This window comes from Alligator sinensis, unplaced genomic scaffold (genome assembly GCF_000455745.1).
Source record: "Alligator sinensis unplaced genomic scaffold, ASM45574v1 scaffold330_1, whole genome shotgun sequence".
NCBI lineage: Eukaryota > Metazoa > Chordata > Crocodylia > Alligatoridae > Alligator > Alligator sinensis.
This window is the reverse complement of record NW_005842178.1, coordinates 1,804,803-1,823,012: the sequence shown is the minus strand read 5'-3', so window position 1 is coordinate 1,823,012 and position 18,210 is coordinate 1,804,803. Positions and strand designations below refer to the sequence as shown.

The following is an 18,210-nucleotide window of genomic DNA, read 5'->3' as shown; positions in this document are numbered from 1 at the left end:
GTCACCAATTGTTTCTGCCCATTTAGCAGGGGTCCTATTCCTCCCTGGGCCTTCCTTTTACTCCCTATATATCTAAAAAACAATTTCTTGTTGTCCTTTACTTGGGATGCCATCCTCAGCTCCATGGTAGCTTTGGCCTGTCTAACTGCCTCCCTACAAGCACGAGCAGAGGATGTATATTCGTCTTTGATCTCTCCCTGTTTCCACTTTTTATGTGCTCCCTTTTTGGCCCGTAGGCTGCCCTGGATTTCTCTGGTCAGCCAAGGAAGCCTCCTGGCCCCTTTCCCTCTTTTTCCTCACACCGGGATCGTCTCCCTTTGTGCCTAAAGGATCATTTCCTTAAGGCACAGCCACCCTTCCTGGGCTCCCATCTCTTCAAAACTCCTACTCTTCAGTGCGTCCTTGACTAATCGCCTGAGTTCACTGAAATCAGGTTTCCTAAAGTCTAGCACTTTCACCCTACTAGTTACCTTACCCACTTGACGTCTTATGAAGAATTCTATTATTAGGTGATCACTGTCCTCCAGATGGCTACTGATCTGTAGGTCCCCTACCATGTCATCCCCCGTTGCCAATACCAGATCCATGGGGGTGAAGCTCAAGGAACTAGGATCACAAGTGGTCTTCTTCTCAATCCTCCCAGTTAGAGGCTGCAGTCATCTAAGGGAGGAACGCATCGAGGAAGTCAACCAAAGGCTTTAGAGATGATGTTGCCACACTGGTTTTGGATTCCTTGACCCTGGCATGCAGTTCAACGGCATTGGTCTACAGGCTAGAGATGGTATTCACCTCATGGGCAGACGGAAGAAGCTCTTCTCTAAGAGAATCGCTGACTTGCTAAGGAGGGCTTTAGATTAGGCATGTCCGGGGGAGAGAGGGTAGATTCCACTGCTGTACACAAATCCTCTGGCCAAGATGACCCAAGGGAGGACTTTCAAGTAGGAGACATCCAGATGAGTACCAATGCCCTGAGGCACTTGAAGTGGGACAGAAAACCTGAGGCGACTAGGGGTGAATTCAGGTGTCTTTATGGGCATGCCCATGGGCAACAAACAGGATAAACTGGAGCTCCTTCTGGCAGAGGAGGAATTTGACCTCACTGGGCTAATGGAGACCCGGTCGGATGATACATATGACTGAGCAGTGGATATTGAGGGCTATAGGCTCTAGAGGAAGGATTGGGTTGGGAAGAAGGCAGGAGGGGTGGCCCTCTATGTGAAAGAGCAGTATCCCTCCCTGCAGGTCACATTTGATTGCAGGGAGAGGTCCCTTGAGACCCTCTGGGTCAAGTTAAAAGGGGGCTCAAGAGAGGGGGACCAGATGGTAGGACTATACTATAGGCCTCCCTACCAAGAAGAGGAGAGCGATCAGGCATTCTCCAGGGAACCGACTGAGGCAGCCAGCACTAAAGACCTGACTGTCATGGGTGACTTCAACTACCCTGACATCTGTTGGGAAAACCATTCAGCTGGCTCCAGCAGGTCAACCAACTTCCTGGCAGCTATCAATGACCTGTTCTTGACACCAGCTGTAGAAGGACTGATTAGGGGTGTAAAACTATATACACTTTTGGCAGGAATTATATCTATATAGATAGATATATCTATAGATATGTATAATATATACATCACATCCCTGTATTAGCCTCTCCACAATCTTTACATAAAATCCAAGTTTCTCATTTGCACTTGTGGAACTCTATACAGCATCTCTTCTATCTCAATGATTATATTCTTAACTCAGCTCCCCACCCAAAACACATTCCTACAACTTACCAATGGCAACAGTACACTGTAGCTAGTAGTATGCAACTACATAAAAGTGATATTTCACAGTGGTTGGGGCTCCATTATACTGTGTGTTTTGGACTTTTTTCTTTAATGTAATCAATTGGAAGTTTCTTGGGGCAGGTACTGTGTCTCTCAATGCTCTTACTATGTTCAGTCTTACAACCACTTACTGACATGAACAATCACATATGTGTAGAATTCAATAAGCTAATTAATGGGCAAACAGAGAGATAAAGATATTAAATATGAAGTGTAAATCTGGCCTGCTTTTAGGTAGAAAGATAAATCTAATATCTAGCAAAGAAGGGAGGGAGGTACACTATACCAATGTAGAGTATTTCCTCTTAGATAGTCTTCCTTACAGATTCAGGTGGTCTACATTGATAGTATTTAGGCTGTTTCAGGTATGTCTGTGGTGTAAAATTCCTGTACTTTCATACTAGCATGTAGACACCGAAATATCAGCATTTCCTTCAGTCTCTTTGTGCATGGCATGCTGGCATCTTCTACAAACACCTGGACAGAATCCAACAGTACACTGTAGACTGAAATCACTACATGACCTGGAACTGAGGTGTGAAAATTTATAATAAATTGTATCATCTATCCTGAACCTTTGTAATAGCAATTCCCAAAGCTGTAGCTGCTCTTCTAAAGTTTTGGAAGATTCTGTAGGTTGAAGTGGCCAACCTGTGGCACATATTCCACATGGGCAGACCACGGAGGGGAGAGGTAGCACAGTGGCAAATAGTAAACAACAGAAAGGAAAGCAGCAGATCAGGGAGGGAAAACACGTCAGGGAGTAGAAAGTAGAGCAGCCAATCAGGCAGCGGGAGGGGATTGGAATGATATTTGGGAAGGGTGTGTGGCACACAGAATAAATCCTGATCATGCTGAGACAAGAAATGTAAAACCTGACAACTTATCTCTACCACTCCCACAATAACTATGCCCCACAACAGAACCATCACCATTCCTGGATCTTACACCTGCACCTCCAGAAATGTAATATCTAGTGCACTGAATGCCCTGATGGAAAACATGTAGGATAAACCAAATGACAACTGCGTACCAGAATGAATGCACGCTGAAAATCTATTGAAGGCAAAAACAACCAATTACTTGTGGCTGCACATTTCTCACAAGACAACCACTTTTTTCCCCCATCTCTCAGTTCTAAACCTCAAAGAGAACCTATAAAACACCTTTTGTAGATAAACCTACCAACTTCACTTCATAAATCTACTGGACACAAAAAATCATAGACTAAATACAGACATTGGCTTTATGGCACATTATAACCTTTCTGTTACCCAATAACCCCAGGTATCCTCTCTACATTTTACCAGCTACATTTTATCACTGTTCAACAGTCCCCTCTCGTGTCCTCCACCTTTGCCCCACACCTACCTGTCTCACACCAACTAACTCCTATCCCCCCTCTGATCTTCTCTGCCACATATTTGCATTTTCAGAGACCTGCATTTTGCATACCAGGTTAAGCTTCTACTTGACCCAAGAGAGTATACAAATACCAGCAGACTCTCCCTATGCCTGAAGAAGGGTGCCTGAAAGCTTGTAAAGAACAATTTTTTCAACTGCTCAGTTGGTCTAATAAAAGATATCACATGTACCCAAAGAACCTTGTTTGGCTAACTTATGGCATGCTTATAAATCTTCCTGGAGTCTAGTTCAGTATCACTGGGTCTAGTTCAGTATCACTGGGTCAACTGGAGAAGAAGAAATGTTGGCTGGGACTAACTGTCCTGCTTCCTGAAATTTCTGAGGTGGTGGGGTGAACCTGTGACTAGATTGTCATCTGCAAGATGGAGATATCTATTCTCTGCTGACTGATCTGAGATAAGAAATCAGTCAGTAAGTCCAATTTTCTATAGCAGTTTTGACTCTAAGCAGCTACAAAATTCCATTGGTGTTTGGAAGTACCAGATATTTTAATGTCAAGAAAATACTTTGGCATACTCCTCCATTAATATAATCTTAGATTTTACATGTAAAGATGTAAAAAATAACTTTACTTATCTAAATAAGCCACCTAACTAAACAGATCATAACATGTGATATATGAACAAATTTATACAAGAACTTACAGGACCAGGCTCTTGGTAAACAACACATAGGGAAAGGGAAATAAGGTGACAAAAAGTCACATGAAATATCCGAGTGAATAAACAGGGAAGTTAGCTTACACAATTTGTTTGTATTTGATTACAGTTGTGAACTCTTTAGGTGTGTCCAGATGAGCGCAGATGTGTTATGTAGTGCTGCAGACCTGTCTGTGGGGCCACATGCCACACACACACCACACAAATCAGGCATTCCTCACATTGCTACTTTGCATTGTGGGGGGGTTTTCTGACCCCGGGAGATCGCACGCCAAAAAAACCCATGCCTAAAAAAAGTGAGGTGGCGCATATGGTGGCAGTGCACGTCACCCAAAACTGGAACCTGGTCAACCAGAGCAACAATCCGGCTGCCAGCCAGAGTTCCTGCTGCAGGAGTGCTGCAGCTCTTGGAGGACCCTAGGTAAGAATGCTGGGGCCAGCCCAGGTGCTGGCCCCAGCCTCCTCTACCCCACTTGGGACAACATGCCATGCACCAGAATGTGTGTGGCATGGGCACTCCCCAGGGACAAGCAACGGTGGCATAAGGTGTGCCACTGCTACGTGTCCCTGGCGAAACGTATGTTCCTGCTAATGGGGATGTGCCCTTTGAGGTTTGTTGAAGAAGTGCATTTAACTGAGGGAAAGTATAATGGCACCACAGAATAGTAAAAAACACTGCTAATAGTTTCTTGACTTAGCATACAAAAAAGAATATACAAAAAGTATCTAGGTTAGACATGCCCAAGTTAATATTTTGTTGATTTGTGAAAAGAAAGCAAAACAGCCACTAAGAAATATAGTGCAGAAGTAGTATATCTATGTACGAATCAACTGCGAATAATTTCTCTTCTACTGGTTAGAACTGTGACATACAAATGCTATCATTAAGTAATGGAATGTTTTCTTGCCATGGTTTGATTTCAATTCAAGGTAAAACTAATAATTTAAACTTCAGCAAATACTTTATGGTTCTGTTTTGTTTTTTCAATATATGCCAGTGTTGGAAACATTTATTCATGGACAAAAAATTTAGTTAAAGCACAGTTAGGGTTGGCCTTGATGCATCTTATGCCCTTCCAGAATGCTGAGTTCACAACACTCAAAGTTCTGAAAACCCAGAACTGGAACGTTAAGATCCATGCCAGCACAACCATAGCTCTAATTTCCGTGGAACTGGAAGTAGGAACTGAGAATTATGCGCATAAACTCCAGCTGCATTCACTGTGTTTAAGGTAGTTGTCGTGAGTGGTGAAGTGATTAGTTGGAATAGATGGGCAGAGGGTTCATGTCAACATTGAATTCTAACCATTGTGTCAGTAGCAATGCATGGGGTTGTTTCTTGCAAAGGGGATTATGAGGAGCAAGGTGGGACAGAAGAGTGGTCTGTGGATTTAATAATGGGTAAATGAAAGCATAGTTTTATATGGCATCTGTTCCCAAAAGTTAAAGAGTTCTGAAAAGGACTAACTTTACAATTCTTTCAGCAAGCATGGGGCTGCTCCTGAAAAGTAAGCTTACTGTTTGAATGCATGGCAGGTGTAAGTATTTCCTGTTCAGCAGTACTTCCAAGCACTAAATCTTTTTACTGTGTCACATGCTCTCCCCTCCCACGTGTACTTGCTATGGTGGTACTGGAACAATGGTCATGTTCTGAAATATCTGACAGGTGTAGTTGCTCCAAGGGCCAGTGAGAATAATCACAAACATGGCCTATCCCCCAAAATCTTGACTGCTACATTACATAATGATTGCAGTAACTTTAAATAAATGAGATAAGACCCTCTCTCTCTAATCTCTCCCTTATTATTGTCTGCAAAATGTATTCCTCTGCCAACATTTCTAGGTCCTCTCTCCCACCTACCTTATTAAAACGTTGGCATAAAGAGCTAGTTCTTGCTCTCTGGTGCCCTCTCCTGCTGCATATCACACAGAAATGTGTATTTTGTATCACTGTACACACATATGCTTATGTTTCTGTAACTTAAAGATTCATTTTTTCCACTCACCTTGAATCAGGCTGAACAACTTTATTATTCAGGTGCTCATATCCAAATTGATTTAATATCATAACCACAAGCATAGGAGCCAAAGACTGGGCAGGCTTGGTAAATAAAGCATTGGTACCAAAAACCATGGAGGAAAGTGGTGATCTGAAATAATTAAGATAAGTATTAACCCACATGACACAATATATAAGAATATATAATCACTTATAGTACTTTCTGTTCACAATTTAAGTACTGTTCATACTAAAATGCTAGTCATCATGACACAGACATACGTATTTATCAGCTATGGTTCTGAAATAGTTGCATTCCAGTTAGATAAACTACAGGTTTTTTAAAACTATACAAACAAATGTATAATCTTTTACAATATTTTAGGTGCCTGCAATTAGTTTTACTACACTGCAAACGAGCACCTATGCGATATGTGGCACAGCAGACCCATCTGCGGTACCACACACTGTACGTTTGGATGTTTCCCACGTTGCTACCTTGCAGCGTGTGGGTAGTTTTTGACCCTGGGAGATCCTGGGGTCAAAAAAAATATTCATACGGAAACAAAAAGAAGCAGGGCAGCACGCGTGGCAGCAACATGCACTGCCTAAAACTGGAGCCTGGCCTGCTGAAGCCAAGCTCCAGTTGCCAGCCAGGCTCCAAGCTGCAGAAACACTGCAACTGCAGCTTCCCTGGCCCCCAGCTAAGACTGCTGGGGCCAGCACAGTTGCTGGCCCTAGCTTCCCCTATCCCACCCGGGGTAACCTGCCATATGCCAGAGGGCATGTGGAATGGGTATTCCCCAGGGACAAGTAGAAGCAGCACAAAGTGTGCTGCTGCTTCTTGTCCCTGGGGAGCCAAATGTCCGCATTCCTCTGGACACAGCCAGAGGAGCTAATAGAAGTATTCCACAAGGTGTTATCCAAAGCCTACTATAAACTTCACTGGGCTTTGGGCCAGGATTCAAATAGTCTAGTGATTCTCAAGCTGCTAGTATACATTATTAACAAAGAAAAGAGGAGAAACCAGGATAGAGTTACAAGACTCACAAGTTTGTAAGAGCTGTATGACCTGGTTCTAGAACTTGAGAAAGTACCCTTGTTATATAACAAGTGGTTCCTCAGCAAATATAACACTAAAGTTATTCAGAATAACTTGAAGAGATGTGGTATCAAGAATATTCTGAAATTGCAATTTTCCCCCATTTTTTCAAAGAAAATTCTTGGGCTCAGATTTGCACAGAGATTGGCTTAAATCCTATAGATATTTGTGTGTTCAGCTTTATGTAATTTAATGGTCATAATGCAGTGAACAGGGATACTTATTTTTGGGTAATTAATTATAATTTTAAGTCTTTTTAGGATGGAGGTTTGAGAGGGAGTCTGATATTTTTTCCTCAAATAACACAAAGTATTCACTTTAAACAAATGATTTCTTACAAGATAGTGACAGAAACCTGAAACTGCACTAGCATAAATATTAGCATATTCATGAAAGTAAGAGGAAGTTATTTGTACTTTGATGCAAATCCAAAAGCTACGTGAATCACAGTACAGTAGGTTTGTACTATAGGTATAGTACAGTAGGTCATAGTAAGTTTTATTGATTTTTGTTTTAAAAAGATCACCTCAATGGCATAAGGTTTGAATTTAGCACTCCAAACAGTATAGGTCAAGCATTCAAAATGCCTCCTCAGCGTTAGCATAGCTTCATCCTGCAAAGTGCACAAGTAATGCTACTCACGTGCTTAAGGAATACTTGTATTTAGGTCAACAGGACTTATCATATGAATGAAAGTGTGTTGAATTTAGTGCTTGCAAATAAAGTACAGTTCACAATAGAAACAATCTATGACCTGCTTACACTGCTTTTTTGAAATGATAAAAAGGACTCATGCAACAAACTCCTATGCAAGTGTTTTTCTCATATTTAATGTTGCACTTAAACAAGTTTTGCAGGACAAGGGCCAAAGAATGTTGCAACTTCTGCTGCACTTATTTGGATATAATCTACCAAAAAGGTATTAAAAAACACTGGCTAAAACATTAAAAGGTTTTAAAACAAAGATACAGTAATAATTTCTTACTACTCATTTCTCATGTAAAGTAAATAAGTGAAACTTCTGAAAAAATAAGTTATTACTTTAAAAAAAAAAAAGAAAAGCCTTTCCCGACCCAATTATAACATTAGGAATCCTGTTAATGTGTTTGCTGACAAGACATTTTTATACAATGAACATGCTAAGGAGAATGTGATGGCACTTCATATAATAAATATTATGAGCACTAGTATGTTTAACATACCTCCGTTTATGCTTTATTAAGTCTGCATCAACAATATCTGCCAAGGGCAGATTAAATAAACTGAATGAAGCTTGAACAATTACCCTAAAGAAAGACAAAACATTTAAAATCTTCATAAGCATTAAAACAACTTTTCCCAATAAAAATATTTTATAGATAGCTCCATGTGGCATTTTATATACAAGCACATGCACTCAGTATATACATTAAGAAAATATATTTACTACAGAAAAGGAAAAGTTATGAGGTCTGTTTCAAGATCAGTTCTCTACAGTAAAGCTCTTATTTTCTCTCAGAATTAGAAACTCTATACAAACCTAAAACGTTTTCACAACTCCTTCTGGAATGTCAAGGTGACACCAGCTTTGTGCAAAACATAAAATGAAAGAAGTTTGGTTGAGATTATTAGAACCAAAAGGAACATCTTGGAAGAAAGAGCAGAAACATTTCCCCTTGAAATGTGAAAGAGATGCAAAAGACTGGTTGAGAAAGAGAGGATACAAACTTAAAACAATTTCAAAAGTGACGAATGAAAAAAAAAATTAGAAAAGCACTATGGTTTTCACACAACCAATTGAACCCAATGAAAGAATAAATAGGAAAGGCTGAGATTTAATCGTACTGCTTACCTTTGGGATAATGAGATTCTAATTATAACTGTTTTTTTGGGTCTATTAGCTAGTACTAAATCAAACAGTCTTCACATACCTTAGAGATTTTTCTAAGGAAACATGTTCCTCATTTTAAATATGAGATAATGTCATTCAGATTGGAAGTCATGTGATTCTTGATTATAATAGCCGATGATGAAATACTGAAAGATGAAAAGAAAAAGGGGGAAAGAAAAGGAGAATAATGGAAAAGAGGGGGTGGGGAGGTAGGAAAGGAAGAGAAAGATGAACTGAATTGTAGTAACAGTGTTCAGACTCAAAAACCCCTTTGAGAGTTTGCCACACCTCATAATATACCTTCGGTGTAAAATTGCTTTAATGTTTATTTAGCCAGTCACCTGATTTGCCAATATCTACATATGAGAGAGGGATCTTAAAATTTTCCGGCAGTGCCACAGAAAGGTGTGATTTTACTTTGGAAAGTCTTGAGTCATTACTTAGGAGGAAAATCTCACTGAGTGGATAAGTAGAAAGTCTGCTTCACTGGACTCTTTATGTAACTATCTTTAAAACTGATACATGGCTGGAGGTGGTGCTGCAAACTAATTATTAATTCCACTGTCCATTTTAGGAGGTAAAATGTAAAACAAATAAGATACTGAAACACGGAAACAGAAGCTGCTGTTGTATTGCTGCTCCATTTTCAGACTGGTGAATTAGAATAAAGGAATCTTGTAGCCAGGAATTATTCAAGCTACCAAGCAGGTATATATTAAAAAGAGAGAGAGAGAGAGAGAGAGAGAGAGAGAGAGAGAGAAAACGCGCTGCTTTTAGTGACTAACCTATTAAAAACTTTAGGGAATATCCTTTCAAGCATATATGCACTTACATGTTTGTTGTGAGATAAAATGCCAGGAAATAATAGTGTTCAGGCCCTACAGCAAACATAGCAGCTGCAGCTATTACTTCCAAGTAAAAAGAAAACAAGATGATCCTATAATAACCAAACTTCTTCAACAAATTCTGGCTGAGAAGTACAAGACACTGAAAAGAAAATAGAAATAATATATTTAAATATATTTAAAAATATATATACTTCAGTGTGTTATAGTATTGTTGTTACTATAAATATGTTACTGCTTCATGGTCTGTAAATAATATTGACTGGAAAAATGCACATTTTCTAAAAGAAGACACTCAATGATAAACATTTTTCAAGTACCTCTCACAATTTAAAAAAGTAAGAATTTTACAGACAGAATTGATGACTGATCCATCCTGTTTGACCTGTAGTAATGGCTTAAAAGAGACGTTTCAGAGAAGAATGCTTTTTTCCACCCAAAATAATTCATCAAGCTGACTGGTCATGACTATACCCTGGGGAAAATATTCTTTTCTACTTCAGCCAGCAAGCTGCTTGTATCCTAGAACATGGTGACTGATACCCTTATACAATGTATTTTGTAGTGTGTTCAGTTAAAAGAGCTTCTTGCTACTTGAATTTTGACTGCTGGGCTGAACAAAATGGTTACAGATTTCTTTTAAAGCTATTTTTTTATTAACACTGAAATGGCTCTGATATCAGTGGAACTTCTACTCACATGACATTACTCAGCATGACATTTGTAGTTGATAAAACAGTTCCACTGAGACATTCTATTATAGCATGAAACCAACTTGGCTAGTGGGAAAGGTGGATACTGATAGCTAGTAGGACTGCTGCTTTTTAAACAGATCTTAAACAATAGCTGATGCAAAGTGTTAGTGACATTCACATTTTTGGATTTGTGACATTTGGTAACTCAACTGCAGTACAATAAAAAGACATTAAGTTACTCAAGTGCTCATGAAGTTCATTTGTTATATTAGCTCTCTCTGTAAAACACTGGTGTTTGGGTCAGAGATGTTTTAAATTTAAAGCATGTTTCTGCGTGAAAATGGCATTTAAATGGTTAGCTGGATTTATAGGAATTAGAAAAGAATCAAACCCATGAATATAGCATTGCAAATTATTCTATACTCCAATGTTAGTAATTTTCACTTTGCAGCAACAGAAATAGCCATAAACAGTATGTCACAAAAGCCTGAATTACTTAAGTCAATGGGGGGGCAACCATTTTGGCAGGCATGCCACAGATTAACCCCTTACTGTCTCTGTTTGCCGCTCTAATCCCTTTCTCATCTGCTGCTCAGCTTTCTGTTCGCTGCCCTATCTGCAACTGTGCTGCTTTCCCTCTCCCCAGTCAGTTGCCTGCCAACACAGAAGTTGCCTATGCCACTTGTGGCACCTGTCCTGCAGGTTGGCCACACCTGACACAATTCATTTTAAAATAAAAACAGCTCAAAAACTGTTTCATTGTGGAGCCTTAAGACAGAATTTCAAATGGAGGGTACTATCAAGTCACATAATAGTAGCTAATGCCACTCTTGCAGGCAAAAGCCTCCAAAAGCTTGATGAGTGCCCTTGATCTTGAGGCAGAAAACTGACACCAAGGTGTGAGGAGGTTGAGAAGAGGAAAGAAATAAAGAACGAACATTATCTTGAGGTAAAAATCTCTCTCACTTTTGGAACTGCAGGGCCATTTACAATCAGATTCCAATCTTTTTCATGAGCGAGACTATCAATACAATTCTGGAAGTTGATTAATTATTAATAAAGCACATCTCAGTTTTCAGATACCAGGTATTTTCAGATACCAATGCTGGTTCACAAGAAAACTCTTTCCTCCTCAACATAAATAAAGTTAACTACACTGCTGGTACTTAGACTTGTTACGTGTCATAGATGAATAAGATTTGTAGTTAGCAAATGTCAATACAGAAGAGTTTTGGAAGAGTGCCTGACAAATTAGAAAGATTTGCATTTCGGAAAAAAAGTCTTCATACTTAGAAATGTATATTATTTTAATAAACTGGATCTCAGCTTCTTGTGATTACGAAAAAGCACTTGGTTCTAGAAACTCTGATAAGAGACTTGCAACCTTCCAATAAAGGGCTTCTTCTTTCAAGAAGAAAATATTATTGGCTCAGTGATGTTTTCAACTTCAGTTTAAGTCTTGTTTTCCTTTCAACACGAAGGAATCTGCTAGGGAATACTGCAAGAAACCATACAAGCAGTATTCTAGTCCCTTTACGGGTTATTGAGGCACAATCCACAGAGAGGCCAGCAGAGAAGAATGCTTTTTCTTTCTCTACTCGGGTTGCTAAAAGGCTTCTGTCAGATACAGCATTTTCTCAACAAAGCAGTGTAAACAGATACTTTAATTTACTGAGAACTAGCACAAAATTCAACAGTGTTTTCCTTGCAAATGAAAGATTAAAAGCATTACTGCATACCTGAGGAAAAATAAAGCCTGCCCCGTACATGACGCTTCTTATAAAGGAGGAAAGGACATCCTTAGGGATGAGATTATCCGCAAAGATCATCATGAAATTGTTGCAGAAAGCTAGGTGGAACACTTGAAAGAAGTTCATAGTCACAAAAAGCACAAAGTTTCTCTCCGTCATGATCTGTTTGGTCAATGAAATTACAGAAGACCAGGAAAGATTTCTATCATCATTTCCGAAGCTAGTGTCTTCCATGAGAGATTCTCTCTGTTCATACTGACTAGTGCTATACATGCCAGTGTAACACATACATGCAGTTGCTAATACTGCAACTAAAACAGTAAAGCCCTGAAAGTAGGTAAAATTTTCCATGTTATCTGATATTAGTCCACAAAAGAGAATGCTGGTTGATCCAACTAACGATGCCACTTGGCTATATTTAATGAGCTGAAGTCTACTTTCATGTCTACTTGAAATCTCTGCAAAAAGTGCACACTGTGCTAGCAAAACAAATGTAAGCAAGCCATCAAAAGCACATAAAGCAACAATAAGGTGAAGACCACTTAGCCAGTCACCTTCCTGATAATGTTTCCAAGGAAACCATGGAAGCAAAAAGGCTAGGGCATACAATGGAGCTCCATATAAAATGGAAAACTGGCGTCTCGAACAGCATGGGAGTTTGGAGTTGTCTTGAATATACCCAAAGAGAGGGTCATTAATGGCATTCCATATCATAAAAACCACCTAAGAAGAAGAAATAAAGAATTTCTTATTAGTAACATGTGTGTTCAAGTGGAGTCTTAAGGAACATAATATCTGGAACAACAGCAAAAACAAAAAAGCTGGCCTACAAAAGAGAAGTTAAAAATATTATATACATTGTAAAATTAAAACAAAGACACAACATGTTTACTGCAGAGTAGACTAATTAGCTCCACAGTGAACACATGCATCTCTATTAGGCCACAAGAAACTAATTAACTCCACAGCAATGCACATGTAGATGCTGACCCAGCTGGCTGGAGCATGAGGGTTTTTCAGTGCAGGGACTGACTTCTAGCTAGCCCAACACAGAAGCACCCCAGCCAGCCCCTCCACAGCATGTTAAGTTGGGTCAGAGCACCTCTGGGCTCCCCAGCCACGGCTGCTCTGATCTAGTTTAACACGCTGCGGTCCCAGGTGCACGTGTAAACGTGGCACCTAGGAACAATAAACTCCAGCGCAATATGTGTTGGAGTTTATTGTACTGCATTAATATGCACATGTAGCTGGCACTCTGTATGTAGAAGCAGTTAAGTCAGGGGTGGGCAAAATATGGCCTGCAGGCTGGATCTGACCCACCAAGGCATTCTATCTGGTACATGGTAGGTCCCTTTGCCCCACCCAGCCCAGGTGCAGGGGGCAGCCCAGGCCATGGTATGTGTAGCTAATCCTGCCGCCCCTGGGTGCAGCAGGGCAGGGACAGCACAGCAGCTAGACTCTGCTGCCTGGCAGCCCCCACAGCAGTGGCTCCTTCCAATTGCCACCGTTACTGTCTCTGCCACTGCAGGCCATGGCCCTGCTGCCTAGGCACCCTGGCCTGCCTGCCCCACACCCACTGTTGGGGATGCTGGACAGAGTGGGTGGGCAGGTGGGAGGGATCTCCATGGAGACTGGCCTGGGACCCCCACAGGCAGGGCATGCTTGAATGGGCAGATGGGATGGGGCCGCAGACGGGCAGGGAGCAGCATCCAGGGGTAGGATAGGTGGGCAGGGACTGGGATCATGGGGCAGTGACAGGAGGGGAGCAGATTGCAGGTCTGCCCCATGCTGTCACCACTCTACAATCCTGGCCCTTGCCCACTCATGGCCCCGTCCCATCTACCCAGCCAAGTGCACCCTGCCCACCAGGGATCTCAGCCAGTTTCCATGCAAACCCCAGGCACCCATTCTGTCCAGCGGCCCCAGCGGTGGGTGTGCAGTGGATGGGCCTGGGCTGGTAGGGTCGACTGCCCCCTCGCCCTGCTGGGCCAGTACCCTCCACCCAGCAACAGCTCACCAAAGTGGCCCTCCAGCCAAACTAACTACCCACCCCTGAGTTAGTGAAACTATTTCCCAGCTCTTCTAACAGAGGATGTTTTGATATATAAATACAGACGTTCAAAATATTGTGCTTAATTTTTCATTTTACTTGGGGGGGGTGAACTAATGCTTGCCAGAAACCGATATTTATAGGTAGTTCACTGTCTAAAAATGTGGACAGGTGCCTAGTCAGATTTTCAAAAGCTTAGATGTCTACTCCCATTAAAATATAAGCATTCTGGCTGTAAGCCACAGACCAGCAAACCCTTACATGCAAGTAACTCTGAGCACATAGGCAACCTTACTGAGCTCAACAAGACTCTTCAAGTAAATAAAAGTTATTCACATGAGGAAGGGTCTGAAGCATCACAATGATGATCGATTTTAAGTACATTAGTAATCCCATTTAGACTGAAAACATTATTTCAGTACCATAAAGGCTTTTTAAATTTTTTTTAAACTAAAAGCTATAAACAATGTACACTTAGTGCATCTTTAATTTATGATAAATCAAATATTTCAGTAGGGCAACAATAAATTCATAAACAAAGCAGAATTATTTCAGTGCCATATAAATGTTATACAACACTAATAAAATCAATGTTCCAACATACTGTACCTGAGCTTGATGAAAGGCAATTTCTGAAATCTTGTATTGGTTTAAGAAAAGCTTAACATAGTAGAAATTAAAGATACTATTCATCATTCCAGCACCTAATGTGGTCATGGAATATGCCAGTGCATTAGGATGAATTCCTAAAACAATCTTCATTTTCCAAATTGTGATAGTTTCTTCTTCTGCTTCTAATTAAAAAAAAAAAAGTTAACAATTAGATAAGTACCATTACCTGATATTTATAAACTTGCTAACAACACAACATGGAGTTGTTCTATGTTACAATATGCCATGTTGCCGGGGACAACCAAGACAGATTTGCCCATGTCAGGGCTGCAGGCTGGGGTCCCACAAATCTGTATTCAAGGATTTCCTCAGTCTCTTTTCTACTTCTAAATGTATTGCAAAACTTTTAAGATTATTGGACCATGAGCACAAACCTAAACAGCTACAGTATTAATTTATCAATACCATTTCTTAATATATTTGCAATGCTTAAATGCCAATAGAACATGTCTAACAAAAATAAAGGGAACTTTTATCATAAGTGGCATAACCCAGTCCTACATCTATGTTAGTGCAAATCCAGCTCCCAAAACCACAGATATTTTACAGATCACTCTTTCTTTCATTAGCTTAAAAACTGTTAAATGAAAAACAGACTAAATAAATTTAATTCATATTGATGGATTACCTTGAGGTATCAATATGTAATAAGCTGTAAATTTAGTTCAGTAATATTTTTAAAACACATTCTTTTAAACCAATTCATGATGATCATTTTTAGTTTAACGTTAATAATAAAAAACAATGTGGAAGCAAACTTCCAGTTAACAAAATAATAAAAGACAAAACAGAAACCATTACTTTTGACTAGGAATCTTCTTCATCTCTGTTTTCTCCCTTACTAGTCTTATATTAGAAAACTAGAAATTTAAATAAAGCATCCTGAAGCTAAACATTATGCTCTGTAGTCACACAGCATGTGAAACATCCCTATGGGGTTCAGCCAAGGACATACGGAGTTCTTAGCTCAGCGCTCTCTAACTTAAGCAGTGTATAGGTGGCCCCATCACACTGCGGGGGTGAGGTGGGAAGTTTCAGAAACTGGCCTCGTATGGGTGCTCTGTGAAGTGCTAGTCCTGAAGCTGTGTGCTCTGTGTGTGGGTCCATTTGGCGTGTGCCACCCACTTGGGTGGGTGAATTCAAGACCCAGGGCCAGCAGCTAGATGATGGGGCTCCATGGGTCAGATCCAGCCTGCAGGCCAGATTTTTGACATCCCTGATTTAGCATAACACTTAATTATTCTTTTCTAATTCAAGTTAGAAACAAAGGAACAGTTGGGATGAGGTGGAAAATGGAAAGAAGCAAGCCTCCATGGCCCTTTGAAGCTGCTTATATTATTAAATGAAAAGATGACTGAAGGTAGCAATAGTAAGAAGACAACTTTAAATTTAAGCTTGTTACATGTTCCAAATAAATTCTGTATAATGGTTTTACACTGTTCACTGTATCTGACTTTTCACATACAAATGTGAACAGCTAGATTACTTTTCTCTTTTGAAAATCAATTGGTATTAATAGCTCATTCTAATCCACCTAACCATATGTATATCCTCATTAGCACAACTTCAGATTTCTTCCTAAGAAAGCTGTACAATCCCTCAATATTTCATAGCACACCAATTCTCAAAAAATATATATTTTAAAGAATATTTGCTAATTTCTGATTTATCCGTTCAGTCACTAGAAATTCTGCCTGTAAATATTCATTTCCACTCACTCTCGGTAGACTAAAGCCACAGGCTGCCCTCAGCAAGATTTCCACATCCTTTTAAACTAAGGGAGGCTGCCACCAGCAAAAACTATCACTTCTCATTGTTCCCGGCATGGCTGAAGGTAGGCATTTCTGGGGAAGATGATGATCTTTATTTACCACACAAAGTCCAGGAAACCTGCATAGAGTATGAGTAGACAGCTGCCTAGCTTGTCTACAGATGGTACAGAGTAGCAGCTCTCCAGAAGCAGTAAGTTAAATGTTTCTAGCCTGGACACAAAGTGGAGTGTAGCCGCGTGGTATGTGGCGCTCCAGATACATCCATGGCACCACATACTGTACATTCAATTGTTCTCCTCCCTGCAAGAGAGCAGCATGGAGGTTTTTTTTGGACCCCTGGATATGCAGGGGTCCAAAAAACCCACCGAAAAAAGAAGTGGAGTGGCACACACGGTGTCAATGGGAGCCACCTAAAGCTGGAGCTGTGCTCTGCTGCCAGCCAGGCTCTGCATGGCAGAAGCAACACGACTGCAGCCCCTGCAGGCCCCCAGTCTCCCCTACCCCGCCATGGGTAACTTGTGCCAGAGCACGCGTGACAACTAGCAACCCCACACAGTATCCTGCTGCTAGTTGTCCCTGGGAACCAAACATCCATCTGGACATGGCCAAAACGTGTTAACGCGGCTTTATTTTATACTGGTTTTGTACAATGGTGTGAATTAGCCTAAGTAGTTGCTGTTACAGCACCTAATCACTAGGTGGGAAGATGAGCACATAATAACCTGCGTGCATTGAGCAGTCTACCCTGGGATAATTGCAAACATACTTTACTTCCACCAGCCTGTTTTTATTCATTTTTTTTCCTAGGGTAGCTTTACACCATGTTCTAGTAAGCTGCACCGCTACAGGGGTTTCCAGTGTGCCTGCTCCTTTTTTTTTTGCACCAGTAAGAGGCAATTTATACTTGTGCAATCATGTTGGGCATCCAAACCTTAGAGGCAGATGCTCCCCGCTCAAGGTGAAAAAAAAATCATCAGCCAGGAACAAAGTTAACCTGAGCCAAAGAAATAAATACAAGCATTTGTAAGCCACTGCTGGTTTTTGTGCATACTTTTTTTTTTTTTTTTTTTTTAAAGAGCCTGGCTCATGATTTCCGGATGTTTGGATAGGCAACACTGCATGCTTTTTGCAGTCTTTAAAAATACCAACAACATACTAGGTTCTGCAATATTAGATGGGCTGCAAACTGCATAGCAGCCTTTGCCTTCAGAAATTAGCTCTGAAGAAGGCTATCTACGGGAACCCTCTCTCACGTTACACTCGACTCTCATCACATCGGACCCACAGACTGCCCTGGATCCTCCTCCAGAACAGGAGAGCGACTGGGTTGCACGATCCCGGGGAATCTCCTTTGCTCCTGCACAAATCCTTCCCGCTTCCTGCAAGCGGGTGCTGCCGCCGCACTGCCTCGCGAACAGGCCGGCAGCAGCGCGGGGTCCGCAAGAGCCGCTCGGGCCTCTTCTCAGGGGCGGCCTCCCCTGGCCCCCGCACCCCAACGGGGCCAGCCCGGGCGGGCTCGCCCAGGCCCTCCTAGGACCCAC

General features: G+C 41.0%; 2 protein-coding genes across 4 annotated transcripts in view; one reads left to right on the top strand and one right to left on the bottom strand.

Annotated features, from left to right (window-relative positions):
• LOC102384039 (transmembrane protein 180) overlaps positions 1 to 18,183 on the bottom strand; it is a 32,227-nt gene extending 14,044 nt beyond the window's left edge. Inside the window, exons 1-7 of one of the 3 annotated variants that reach the window (XM_006026118.3) lie at positions 17,923 to 18,183; positions 16,769 to 16,969; positions 14,835 to 15,019; positions 12,164 to 12,898; positions 9,717 to 9,871; positions 8,217 to 8,300; positions 5,920 to 6,063 (exon numbers count right to left, since the gene is read on the bottom strand). In XM_006026118.3, coding sequence (XP_006026180.1) covers positions 5,920 to 6,063; positions 8,217 to 8,300; positions 9,717 to 9,871; positions 12,164 to 12,898; positions 14,835 to 15,019; positions 16,769 to 16,793 — 1,328 coding nt within the window. In that variant the 5' untranslated portion in view covers positions 16,794 to 16,969; positions 17,923 to 18,183. Of the gene's footprint in view, positions 1 to 5,919; positions 6,064 to 8,216; positions 8,301 to 9,716; positions 9,872 to 12,163; positions 12,899 to 14,834; positions 15,020 to 16,768; positions 16,970 to 17,825 lie in introns of all 3 variants that reach the window. The other 2 variants (XM_025207026.1, XM_025207025.1) reach the window with 2 other exon arrangements.
• Positions 17,177 to 18,210, top strand: part of CDR2 (cerebellar degeneration related protein 2) — a 17,178-nt gene continuing 16,144 nt past the window's right edge. The window contains exon 1 of the mRNA XM_025206998.1: positions 17,177 to 17,180. Within this exon, the coding sequence (XP_025062783.1) occupies positions 17,177 to 17,180 (4 nt within the window). The remainder of the gene's footprint in view (positions 17,181 to 18,210) is intronic.